This window comes from Gorilla gorilla, chromosome 23, assembly GCF_029281585.2.
Source record: "Gorilla gorilla gorilla isolate KB3781 chromosome 23, NHGRI_mGorGor1-v2.1_pri, whole genome shotgun sequence".
Lineage (NCBI taxonomy): Eukaryota > Metazoa > Chordata > Mammalia > Primates > Hominidae > Gorilla > Gorilla gorilla.
In genome coordinates this window covers 28,320,107-28,333,074 of record NC_086018.1, presented here as the reverse complement: position 1 = coordinate 28,333,074, position 12,968 = coordinate 28,320,107, and the positions used below count along the sequence as shown (strand labels likewise).

The 12,968-nt window shown below is 51.0% G+C and overlaps 1 protein-coding gene across 2 annotated transcripts in view; it reads left to right on the top strand.

The window, feature by feature from the left end:
* Positions 1-12,968, top strand: part of TBC1D10A (TBC1 domain family member 10A) — a 34,832-nt gene that overhangs the window by 14,995 nt on the left and 6,869 nt on the right. For both annotated transcript variants that reach the window (XM_031005594.2, XM_004063268.5), the window contains exons 2-3: positions 7,195-7,294; positions 12,282-12,389. In XM_031005594.2, the coding sequence (XP_030861454.1) occupies positions 7,195-7,294; positions 12,282-12,389 (208 nt within the window). The remainder of the gene's footprint in view (positions 1-7,194; positions 7,295-12,281; positions 12,390-12,968) is intronic.

The following is a 12,968-nucleotide window of genomic DNA, read 5'->3' as shown; positions in this document are numbered from 1 at the left end:
GGCAGAGGCTGCAGTGAGCCGAGATCATGCCACTGCACTCCATCTTGGGCGACAGAGCGAGACCCTATCTAATACCTTTCCGCAGTTGTCAGGGAGAGCTGCTTGGGAGTTTCTCTGTGGTCTACGCCCTTCCCTAGATGAGTGCATCAGAGGAAGGTAGACACCTTGGTTTTTCTTTTTGGGAGCCAGCAAGGCTAGTGCTAAAGGAACCATTTCTCACACTGAGTAGGGTGGAGCTGAGCAGAGTAGAGAGCTGGGCAGAGGTCCAGGGCACCAAGGCCAGTGAAGGGTGGAGAGAACCTGTTTACCATTGTGCACTGACCCAGCACTAGAAGGAGCAGAGCCAGGGAATTCCTCATGGGAAAGACAGGCAGCCCCAGAATTAGCCTGCACTGGGAAGGAGGGAGAGTGAAGCAAGCCAGACTCTCTCACTCAGACAGGGAGCCTGGACACTGCCAGCCGGCTCCTAGGCAGGGGTGGCCGGGCCCCAGAAGGGAGTGCCAGGCTGCTGCAGATCCTCTTCCTTTTTCCTACCAACTCACAGAGTTTGTGGCGTCAGGCAGACCGCTTACCTTCTGGGGAGGGGATGGCCTCACTGCATGATCTCATAGGTTTCCCAGTCCTGACAGCCATTTGCACACCACCAGCCTACCCTCTCCTGCCTTTGGTTTCTCATCATCACTTCTTATGGAACTGGTCTAAAAGCCATTTATACCTTCATTCATTACCACCTCTTAGGGTAGTGAACTCCAGAGGTTGTTGCCTAGTATGCAAAACAGGTCAGCCTTTTGTTTGTCCTCACTTCACTTTCAGGCTCTGGGTGGAGAGGGAAACCCTCTGGATCGGTGATTGGCCATGCTTCCCCTGCACATCCACTTCCCAATTTTCCACACTTTGGTGGGACTTCCTCCAACTGCCTCCTCTCCATCCTGGAGACCCAAGTGTGAGGGGTTTTTTTCACGTTATTCACCCGTGCCTTTCTCGGCACAGAGGGTGATAAGAAGAGGGAAGGGAATGTGACAGGGATTGAAGCCATGGTATGAGCGGGGGACTTTATATGTCTTGGATAGTTTAGTGCTCAGGTGGCAGCCTCTACTTCTAGGCTACGTAACCTTGGGCATATTACTCCACTGTGCTGAATCTTAGTGTTCTTGTCTATTAAATGGAGATAATTAAAGCTATTTCCTTGGGGGATTGTGTGCCTGTGTAGTGCTTGGCAGAGCTAGTACACGGCCAGCGCATGAAAGTGTCAGCTCTTAATTGCCTCACATCATGTTTACCAATGTTCTCTGAGGAGGTGGCATTCCTCCTGGGTTACAGATGAGGAACTGGAAGCTCAGAGAGCAAAGCAGCCAGCCCTGTTTCACACAGCTGTAAAGCGGTAGAGCTTGGATCAGCGGCCAGGAGTTAGAATTTGTTTACCATTGAGCAAATTAAGTAATCTCTCAGAGCCTCAATTGCTTCATGAGTAAAATGGTGGTAATCATGCCCTGCCTTCCTCAAAGGCCTGTGTATGGGGACCAGTCAGATGAGAAAAGAGATGTGAAATTGCTAGTTAAGCCGCAAATACCAGTCACCTAATAGCTACCATTTGCTGGCCACCCACCAGGCTGGGCCCTTGTACACATTTATTCCTCATTGCAGCCCTATAAGAGATGAGTTGTGCGTTATGACCCCACTGAAAGATGAAGAAGTTGTCACGTTTTGCACATGGTCTCCCAGTTAGTAGATGGTAGAACTGGAGTACCTAGCTCAGCTAACTTCAAGTCCCCACTCTATTTATTCTCCCCTACACCCCACCTGGTTTCCCCTATGGGTGAGAGGAGGATCAGTCCTGTGGTCTGTGACCTCAGACTTTCTGCTTAGGGTGTATTTCTCTTTGTTTGGGCTGGTTCAGGGAGTGAGGTTTGGAGGAGGGTTTAGACGGGTTCCTTGGTATCAAGATTTATCTCCCACGACAGGCTAGGATAAGGAGGTGATGGGCATGGACACTGCCCTTGCTGAACCTGCCTAGCCAGAGGTGCTGAGATGTGCTTGGGCAGAAAGCAGATGTCTAGAAGGACAAGGGAAGAGAGAACCCCAGCCCTTGGTCTCAGTAGCCTGGGAAGCAGTCTTGTCCTTCTGAACTTTTGGAAGCCTCAAGCCTCTGGGTTTTGGGAGAACGCTAGGAAACTGGGAACCTACAGAGAATGGGGTCAGCAGAGTGTCACTGCTGCCTTGGACCATGACATGGCACAGCATGGCTAAGCCTGTTCCAGTCCAGGAGCCTGACAAGATCTGTGATTAGGTGCCACCTTTGTCTCCTCTGAGCCTTTCCTCCTTAGAAGCTGGGGTTGCCAGCAAATGGCAGATTGCCCTGGCCGGGTGCGGTGGCTCATGCCTGTCATCCCAGCACTTTGGGAGGCTGAGGCGGGTGGATCACATGGTCAAGAGATTGAGACCATCCTGGCCAACATGGTGAAACCCCGTCTCTACTAAAAATACAAAAATTAGCTGGGTGTGGTGGTGCCCCAGCTACTTGGGATGCTGAACCAAGAGAATCACTTAAACCCGGGAGGTGGAGGTTGCAGTGAGCCGAGATCATGCCACTGCACTCCAGCCTGGGCGACAGAGCAAGACTCCGTCTCAAAAAAAAAAAATGGCAGTTTACCCAGGCTTACCATCTGCACCTGAGGTTGTGCTGGCAAACCATCCCATCCAGTGTATTGGTGTCTCTGAGCATTGCTAGGTACCGGCAGGCCACTCACTGGGGCAGTCACAACACTGGAGGAGGGGGTTAGACTGTCTCCAGTGGCTTGGGGGCCAGAGATGGAGCCACACAGAAGCATCTGGAGAAGGGCCTGATTTCCCCACAGCCTTCCCCAGGGAGCTAGAAATAGCATATAGGTCACTGTGACAGAGGGGAAGCCCTGGGTCAGCTACTTACTTATTAGCTTTGTGACTTTGTCCAAGTCATACAACCTTTCTGATCAGGCCAAGTCTGTCATGGTCCAAATGGAAATAGTAATTAATCTGTGAGGGCCCCACTTCACTGGGCTATTAGAGGGACACGTACAATTTCTAAGGCAAAAGTAGCTTGTAGCCCTGATGCAGTGCAGATGAAGGTAATGATGTCATGGAGAAAGCCAGGCAGGCAGCTGTTGAACACCTGGGGCGTGTGGTAGGAGTCACAGAAGTTCAAGACCCGGTCCAGCTGTGGAGGGACAGTGCTGAGTAATATGAGCAAGTGGTAATGAAGTGCATATTTCACACTTAATGACTTGACTCATTTATCAGTTGGTGCTGAAATCAGTTTTAGGGGCTTGTGACCAGCATTTAAAACAATAGAATAGAAAAATAGAAAATCAATCTGGAAATATCAGAGTGCATTAGTACATGTAAGGGCAACTCGTTTCCTAAAATGTATTCTGGTTGTATGTGTGTATGTGTGTTGTGTTTGTGTGGGTCTCAGTTTAAAAAGCATGAGACATGGTGTTCTGAGCCAGGATGAAGATCTTCAGGTTGGAGGACATTTTACGAGATCTAGGCAGGCATGCAGGCATGCAGGCTGTGTGGAGGCTGAGGGCTTGGCCTGTGGAGGCAGAGAAGTGTAGTACAAGGGTCAAGAGCATGAGCTGTAGAGTCAGTCAGGCCTGGGTTTGAGTCCCAGCTCTGCCACTTATAGCTACATGGTCTTAAGGAACACTCTTAACATTACTAAGCCTTGGATTCTACTTTAAAATGGGGAGAATGGGCCGGGCGCTGTGGCTCACGCCTGTAATCCCAACACTTCAGGAGGCCGAGGCGGGTGGATCGCCTGAGGTCAGGAGTTCAAGACCAGCCTGGCCAACATAGTGAAACCCTGTCTCTACTAAAAATGCAAAAAATTAGCTGGGTGTGGTGGCGGGCGCCTGTAATCCCAGCTACTCGGGAGGCTGAGGCACGAGAATCACTTCAACCCGGAAGGCGGAGGTTGCAGTGAGCCGAGATCGCACCATTGCACTCCAGCCTGGGCAACAAGCGCAAAACTCCGTCTCAAAAAAATAAAATAAAAAGGGGAGAATGATGTTATAGTAGGGTTATTACAAAAGGTACATGTGATAAAGGTATGTGAAGCATTGAGAAGAAAATTGTAAGTAGTAAATAATCTACGAATGGTAACTACTGTTGCTGATGTTATTATTGTTGTAGTGGTGGTTTTTAATGTAATATTGGGCTCTGAAGGGTTACTGTCACTTGGAGAAGGGAGAAGAAAGGGCATTCAGTTAGGGATGAGTGGATGGTGAGGGATAAACATGTGTGCCTGGTATGGGAGAATTGTGTGGTCTCAAAAGCGGTGTTGAGATTACGGTGGAAGTTACTAGGACAATTTTGGCATAAGTTGGGGAAGAAAGCTTTAGCAGTGGAAACTGTTTAACAATAGGGTGACTTCACCTGGAGGTAAGGAAGGCCCATCCGTGGAGGAGTTCCAGCAGTGGCTGAGCCAAAGAAACTGGTCTCACTTGTCTCTTTTGGCTTCAGAGACTCCCTCAGGCTACCTTAAGGAAGGAGGGGTTTTCTGGAGGATGAGTGAGGCCGCCAGATTTGCGACATCCCCCATGGGCCATTTGTGGTCCCTTATACTGGGCCAGCTTCTCTCTCACTAGCAATTGGTTCCTGCCCTCTCCACTGTCAGGAGGAAGCCTCCTCAGGGCTTCTACACTGTCATACTATTTTCAGGGACCCCTCTGGCCCCAGCTTCATCTCACAGCTCCTCTGTGGGCCTCCTTAGAGGGTCAAATTCATAAGATAGACTGTACAAGCATATAGCGAAACTGAGGATCAGAGAAGAAAGGGGACTTGCCTAATGTAGAAAGGATTTCTATATCAGACAGCAGTTGGATCAGATGTTTTCTAAGATCCTGACTGAGTTAATTGAAGGATATGTGACTCTTCTGATTTAACAAAAAAAAAAATAGATAGCCTGCAATGTTTCAGGAGTATATCCTGTGCCTAGAGACATCTACCTGCAGTTAGAGAGCATGTGGTACGCTGAGTGCTGGGTACAGCCAGACCTCCAGTGTCTTCCTTCTCACCATCTCCAGGTAGATTAAACTCCTCTGCTATTAAAGGAAAAGCCATTCAGATGGCCATATTGCCTTAAAATTTTCCTAATTTAGGATTTAAAAAATCAAAACAGATCTTTCAATTGGCATGCACAGTTAAAGTAGTAGTGGGTTTTTTGTTTGTTTCTGAGAAGATCTTGCCAAATCAATGGTGTAGCTTAAAATCAGTGGTGTCTTAGAATCCAGGAAATATGGTAGTTTGTTTTGTACTCTTCTGAAGTTCCGGTTTGAGGTTTGACATTGGGGGTTTGAAACTGCCAAAGCTGTTATCTGGCATCAGTTAAAAGAACTCTGAATTTAACATGTTCCTCTGTGTATCTGCAGTTGGGAGAATGGGCGTCTTTGAGTCCCTGCAGTTAGATTTTATCAATAAAGCCAGACTGAGGGTTGAGGTGTCAGATAGACATATTTAATCACCTGTGAGTTCTTTGGAAACTGGTAATCTCAAGTGAAAACCTTGCCCTCTGTAAGCCTCAGTTCCTTCATCTGTGCAGTGGGGATATTGGATTAGCCATTATCTACATCCATAACTGCCAGAACTTCCTGTTGACTCAGTTTGGGCACCCTTCTGACTGGTTAACTAGAAGGCTGTTCCTCTGACTTGTTGCATAAGCAGTGCATTATAGGTGGTAGAAGGTATCATGGCCTGGGAGGTGTGGGCTCTTAGTTTCTGCTCCTGGGATGTTTGGGGGTTGCCCGGAGATACATATCCCTTTGTAAATTACCTGACCTTTTGTAAAGGCGTGGTCCTTGCTTTGCTTTTATCAGGAAAGGCAAAGAAAGGAGTAACTCATGCCCTAGTTCTGCCTTTAGGTGGTGAGAGGGGCAGCAGTTCAAGGTGGGGTGCCTTGTATCAGTGCGTTGAGGGGGCCTCCTTTGCCTGGGCTGTAGTCCTTCCTCAGACGTTCAGTTCCAAGGCTGCTCTCAGGCCTGGGCACTTCCCCAGATAAAATGCACTGAGGAAGACCTTCCCTTTTGTGTCTTAGAGGCCTCAGCTCTGCCAGGGCCCCTCCCTCTGCTCTTCCAACCAGTAAAAGTCACAGTAGCACATTTCCTTCCGGCAGAGAGAGGATCAGAGACTCAGGCCTGGGCCAAGCCCCAGCCCCACTGTGTCCTGTTCCTGAGAACCTCCTCTGAGCTGCCTCCGACCCTGTGCTCCTTTCTGAGAGGTCAGGCAGCACTGTGTGCTGGCTCTTGGCTGGGACCTGACTTGTATTTGAGTCTGGGTTTTTCCACTGATTGAACGCTAAGCAAGATACCTTTCCTGAGTATCTTACCTCTCTAAGCCTGTTTCCTTGTCTGTCATTAATACCTTATTCTGTTAAGAAAGCAGAAAAAAGCACCTTGGTGCTGAGGTGTTTTCCCCACATTCAGTGCCCACCAGAATATCAACTCCATGAAGGTCAAGACTTTGTTTTAATCATGGGACGGCATCCCCATAACCCATCCAGAGGCCCTCGCCCTAGAACACTGCAACACAGTTGTGCTAGCTGCCCAGTCAGTAGATCTACAGATAGAAGAAGTGGTATTTGATGGGGCTTTGAAGTGTGTGTAGGATTTTGATGGGTGGAGACGATTTGGGAAGCATTCCAGCAAAGAGACTGGCATGAATAAAGGCTGAGAGGGAAAGGGCCAGGGCATAATTGGGGAAACTCTGAGTAATGAGTTTGGCTCAAGTAAAGAGGTGAGCATATTATTTCTGTACTCGTTTGACTGGTTTTTGTGTTCAACTCTGCACCTTGTACACCGGCCCTCTGAAGAGGCTTATTGACTAAGGCAGACCCAGGACAGGAATGCTTTGCTTTGCTGCACAGATGCAGACACTCACTCAGCCTCTGCCTCAGAGAGGTACCATGGGTCCTGGCCACATTAGGGAAGTAGGCACTTGAACCACCTGCTGTCTCTCTAGCTTATGCCTTGAGGCGGTGGATGGGGAGGTGGTGTGTTCCCTCTCATCTGCAATAGGATGGTCCGAGGTAGCAGTCCTGAAGGGAACAGCAGGAATGGTAGGCAGGAAGAATGGAGGTCTGACCAGGCTGGCGGCTGGGAATGAAGCCAGGGCCTTTGCTTCCCTTGGCACCTCTCACAGGCCCTGCCCTCTGCTCCACAGGCTGGAGGAAGTCCCCCTGGAGGTGCTGAGGCAGAGGGAGTCCAAGTGGCTGGACATGCTCAACAACTGGGACAAATGGATGGCCAAGAAGCACAAAAAGGTGAGGGGCCTGGCCTCAGGTCTTGGGCTGGGAGTTGGCAGCTTGGGGAGGAGGAGGAAGAGGGAGGAACTTCATCAGCTTAGGAAAGCAGGGGCTTCTGTAACTGCCAGATGCCTTAGGTGTCCTCCAACTGCCAGTGCAGGACAGAAGCTGGCTTGAAAGCAGGGGGAAGGTTGGGCCCTGACACAATGACTTCAGATTCATGCAGAACATTGTCCTGGAGCTAAACCTCAAAGCCACTCTTAGCCAACAGCCATAACACAGCTTTCCTCTAGCCTTCCCAGGGGAAGGACTTAAGTGCTGCTTACCAGCTATCAAGGAGGACTTTACAATACTGCCAGTAACTAGCGTGTATGGAACATTTGCTTTGTGCTTGGCACTTGCCTGGGATAATTCCTTACAGCACCCTAGTGTGAGGTTAGTAATAGTAGTATCCCCACTTTACTGATGACCTGGTCAAGATTTGAACCCAAGCAGTGTACCTTTAGCACCTGCCCTCTTAGCCACCACAGTACGAGGCCTTCTTTACCCTCTAGATTAACTTGATGACTTCCGTCTTGACTCCTGGCCAAAGAAAGAAGAAAGTAACTTCACACTTTAATAATAGTCTTACGAAAATGAAATCACCTAGTAGTCCTTTTCAAGTGAGGCTGTCTTTAGACACTAGCTCTGTTGCCCTGTGGGAACATTCTTGCTCACCACTCTTAAGTGTGTGTGTGTGTTGATGTCCTTGGCTGCCCTCAGCATGGTGTTACCACCTGGCCTAGAGGAGGCCTGTTCCGAGCCTTACAGCTAGGGTCTCTCTGTACAAGTTCCTAATGCACAGAATGAACCCTATTGCCCACTCTCATCAGCTGACACTCTGGTCTGATCCAGGCTGGCACAGCTGGCTGCAGGGCCTCACAGAAAGCTCAGGACTGACAGTCAGGCATATAGACTTGGGCCCAGCCCCACTCCTTTCCTCTCTTCACACCTGTGGCTAACTGTGGAACTTCTGGGCAAGTCACTTCACCCTCTCAGCCTCAGTTTCTCTGGCCAAATGGGAGTGATAATCCTGTTGCTCCCCACGAAGTGGTGGTAAGTGCTTCGTAGACTGTATCATAGATGGTGAAGCCCTGTGCTATGAGAGGAGAGGCTCACCCAGACCTGGGCTCTTGCTTGTTATTCTCTATATCTATCTGTCTGTCTGTCTGTCTGTCTATCTATCTATCTATCTATCTATCTATCTATCTAACTATTTGAGACAGGGTCTCACTCTGTCACCCAGGCTGTAGTGCAGCAGCATGATCTTGGCTCACTGCAGCCTCGAACTCCTGGAGTTAAGTGATTCTCCCACCTCAGCCTCCCAAGTAGCTGGGACCACAGGCACATGTCACCACACCTGGCGAATTTTTGTATTTTTTGTAGAGATGGGGTTTCACCATGTTGCCAGGCCAGTCTGGAACTCCTGAGCTCAAGCAATCCATGTGCGTCGGCCTCCCAAAGTGCTGGAATTACTGGCATGAGCCACTGCACCCAGCCTATCTCTTTTTTAAAAAACAATGTTAAGGCAGTTATTCCTCACCTGCTTCCTGCCTGACTCTGGCTCTGTTTCCCTGCCTCATCATTCCTCTGGCTCTTACTGTGAGCTGTAGCTTGCTCTCCAGCAATCTGTTATGGTGACTGGTGGTTGGCAGGGACCTTCTGTGTTCTTGAAAATAGGGATTCCAGAGGGGAGCTTCGGGGAGCACCTCTCAGCAGAGTAGCAGCTGACACTTCCCCTTTTCTTTCCTGACACTGTGGTTAGAGCCCAAGACCTGCCCCTGCCCAGCTGAGGCCTCCAGAGGAAGTGCTTCAATCCACTGTGCCCAGAGGCCCTAACTCACTGCTTCTCTCCAGCCCAGAACCATCCACTGGGTGCCCCTCGTGCCATCTCAGCTGTGGCCATACTGGGCCTTGCCCTCGGGGCTCTTCCTGCCTGTGGAGGCTTGAGTTCTCCCTCTGGTCAGGAAGTCGCGGCACAGGAAGTATAATACCTGTTTCAGGAAGTGGGCTCAGACCCAACACTTCTCCTGGACTCATACATAGTCCTGCTGGGAGGGTGCCTTCCTTTCCGGAGACTCCCAGCCATGTCTAGGAGAGAATTCTGGTCCTGCAGGGAGGCAGGGCTGGGGCTGGAATGCTGTCTTCCCGCAGGGCCCTGCCCTCACAGAGTTCAGCAGGCAAGGGTGTGTCCTCACTCAGCTTTCATCAGAGACCTCCTTTCCCAAGGCCTGGCCTCAGAGAATGGTAATCCTCTGTGGTTTCTGGGAATACTTTCCCATGCTTTATCCTTACTGGTCCCTACCATCCTCCCTAAGGCAGGCAGGGTAGGGATGACCCCCTCCAGCACCTTTACGCTGAGGAGGCCAGAGTGGGAAAGGCTGGCTGTACTCCCAGCTCTTTGCTCCCCGCGAAGCAAAGGCGAAGCAAAAGCAAAGAGCAAAGGGCTCTCCTGGAGAAGGCCAAGTATGATGGGGGCTGTGATGATGTGGGGCTGCCTCTTGCTGAGCTTAGCTCTGTGGGAGAGCCTGAAGGGCCTGTGGCTTTGGGCTAAAGCACATCCCTTTGCCAAAGCCTGCCCAAGTTGGCTTCCTTAAGGAGACCCTTGTCCCATAGCCGCAGGAAACTCTTCCTTGCGTCTAGTGCAGTTCCCTTCAGCCCCCTTCCTCTGCCTCCTTTCTAGGCAGTCCCAGAAGCTCTCACTTGGCACCTGTGACCAGCCACTGCTACTCTTCCCCCACCACCCTCAGCCTGTTTGCCTGGCTCCTTCCTGGTTCTTGACTCTCTCTGACCCTTGGAAAGTTTTCTCTTGTTTGCACTGGTCACCAGGAAGGCCAGGGCTTCTGTACTCCCTCCTCTGAGAGCTTCCAGCGGGACTGTTGAAGGGGGTTTCTAGGTGAGGGGAAGTTAGGTGTGAGCTGAGATCCTGGGCTTCTGTGTCAAGCATCCTCCTGGGATGGAGGGGCAGAGAGGAAGCCATTGCTTACTGAACACAGACTGTGTCAGGCCCCACACTAAGCACATTTTCCCTCTCTAATGGACTCCTTTGACAACTCTGCACAGTAGTAGGTATTATTCAGATCTTACAGTTGAGAAGTGGTTGGCTTAAGGTCAGCGCTAGATTCAAACCCACATCCAGATGTTCTTCTCATGCCCCGAGCGCCCATCCCCTTTATCCCAGGTCAGGCTGCTTAGTGCAGGGGTTGAGGGAGTATCATTGGCCATCTCACCCCTCCCCCACCACAGCATTTCACAGGAGTGATGCCTCTGCTTTGTCCTTGCCCACCTTGACGGGTCAGGGCAACTGCCTTCAGAGCCTCATTCTGGTCCCAAGCCCAGGAGGAGCCCACTGGTGATGTAGAAAGTACACGGGGCTGGGTCCCTCCAGCCTGTGCAGTGCAGCTAGGAGGTAGTAGGGTTTCTGATTGTATGACGAATTTACCCCCACTCTGCTTGTGTGATGAAATTTCCCCCACGAATTTTCCCCTACCCTCAATGCCCCATTTGTAAAAGACATGATCGTTTTGATAGTTTTTCAAATTGAGTTTTGCCAGTGAAAACTTTTCCTGATAAAAACAGCTAGCCGGAATTGAGCACTAGCTCTGGGTCATGAGCTGCCTCAAATACTTCCTCCCTCACTTCTCCCATTCTATGAGTGGCAGGGAAGACCTGGGCCATTTTAGCAAGCGCTGAGATCAGGACTCACACTCAGGCCAGCTGCCTATGCCCCAGGCTGGTGATGTTGGGAGCTCAGGGTCAACGAGAGGAGAGTGGGGATTCTTGACCAAAACAAAGAGGGAGCCATTTGAGCAGCTCCCATCTTCCTTCAGAGTTCTGCTGAGATTTCTCCCCTCTAGGCTGGCGGTATCCTGCCACATGGCTGCTGAAACCAACATACCTGCGTGAAAGTGCCCAGGCCACACCTCTGGGCACATTCTGGTTCATCTCATGAGCTACCTTCCCTGTGGCTGCAGCTGAGCCGCACACAGTGCAATGCCCTCCCTGGTGACAGACTATGGGGTTCACCCAACTTGTAATGGTTCCTTTTCCTTTTTTTTCTTTTTTTTTCCTGAAACAGAGTCTCGGTCTGTCACCCCGGCTGGAGTACAGTGGCACGATCTTAGCTTACTGCAACCTCCACCTCCTGGGTTCAAGCGATTCTCGTGCCTCAGCCTCCCAACTAGCTAGGATTACAGGCGCCCACCACCATGCCTGGCTAATTTTTTGTATTTTTAGTAGAGACGGGGTTTCACCATGTTGGCCAGGCTGGTCTCGAACTCCTGACTTTAAGTGATCTGCCCTTCTCGGCTCCCCAGAGTGCTGGGATTACAGGTGTGAGCCAGCGTGCCCGCCTATAGGGTTCCATTTTGATTCAGAAGATAGTTATGAGGGTCTGGAATTCCATGGCAGACCTCAGGAATGCCTGTGTTGTCACCAGGGATGTGGGACCCTGCCATCACCTGGTGTTAGCATATCTAATTGCAGGCAGCTCCTCTCCCCGCACCATAGGATTGGCATGGTAGCAACAGTAGGAAAAGTCCTTTTTTTTTTTGAGACAGAGTTTTGCTGTTGTCACCCGGCTGGAGGGCAATGGCACGATCTTGGCTCACTGCAACTCTGCTTCCCGGGTTCAAATGATTCTCCTGCCTTAGCCTCCCGAGTAGCTAGGATTACAGGCGCCCGCCACCACACCCAGCTAATTTTTGTATTTTTAGTAGAGACGGGGTTTCACCATGTTGGCCAGGCTGGTCTCAAACTCCTGAACTCAGGTGATCCACCCGCCTCGGCCTCCCAAAGTGCTGGGATTACAGGCGTGAGCCACCTTGCCCGGCGAAAGTCCTCTTTTCTCCCTGTTTCTGCTCTTGCTGCTGTGTGCACTGAGGGCCCACCACGCATTGGCAGAGGGGCTGGGCTGGGGGAACTGCCTGGGTGGCTGCATGGGCTCAGCTGTCCTTTTGATTTTCAGATTCGTCTGCGGTGCCAAAAGGGCATCCCGCCTTCTCTGCGGGGCCGTGCTTGGCAGTACCTGTCAGGAGGCAAGGTGAAGTTACAGCAGAACCCTGGAAAGTTTGACGTAAGTTTCCCTTCCTTTGCCCTGCCCTCCCTTCCGCATCTCTTGGCGTCCTCCCCATGGCAGCAATCCTCCATGTGCTCACCTGAACCTCACAGGATGAGCAGTCCATGAAACCTCCAGTCATGTGCCCAACTGCCCAGGCCCCAGCAGGCCAGACCGGCCCAGTCCTGGGTACCTGTGTCTCCTGGAGGGTCTGTACAACTGAGACTCCAGCCCTGAGCAGCCCTCAGTGGAATGGCCAGATTTGGTACCCCCTATTCCAGCTCTTTCTCTTGATGACCACTGAGGTTTTGCTTTCCTGGGCTCAGTAGGCTACCTCCCTGCTCTTGGTCATCAGGAGGGGACACTCAGACCATTTCCCTGACTGCCTTGGGCCCTGTGCCCTGGGCCTATGGGGGCTTGACGAGCAGGACCACAGGTCCTTCAGTGCCTCCTGGCCTCCCATCCTCTACTTTCTCCTGCCTTGTCCAAGCCTGGCCAGCACAGCCCACCTGTGTGTCTTGTGGGGTCATCAGCCCTAGGAGTAGCAGAGCCAAACCCAAGGGGGCTGAAGGGAACTGCCCAAGTAGCTCAAGGGGT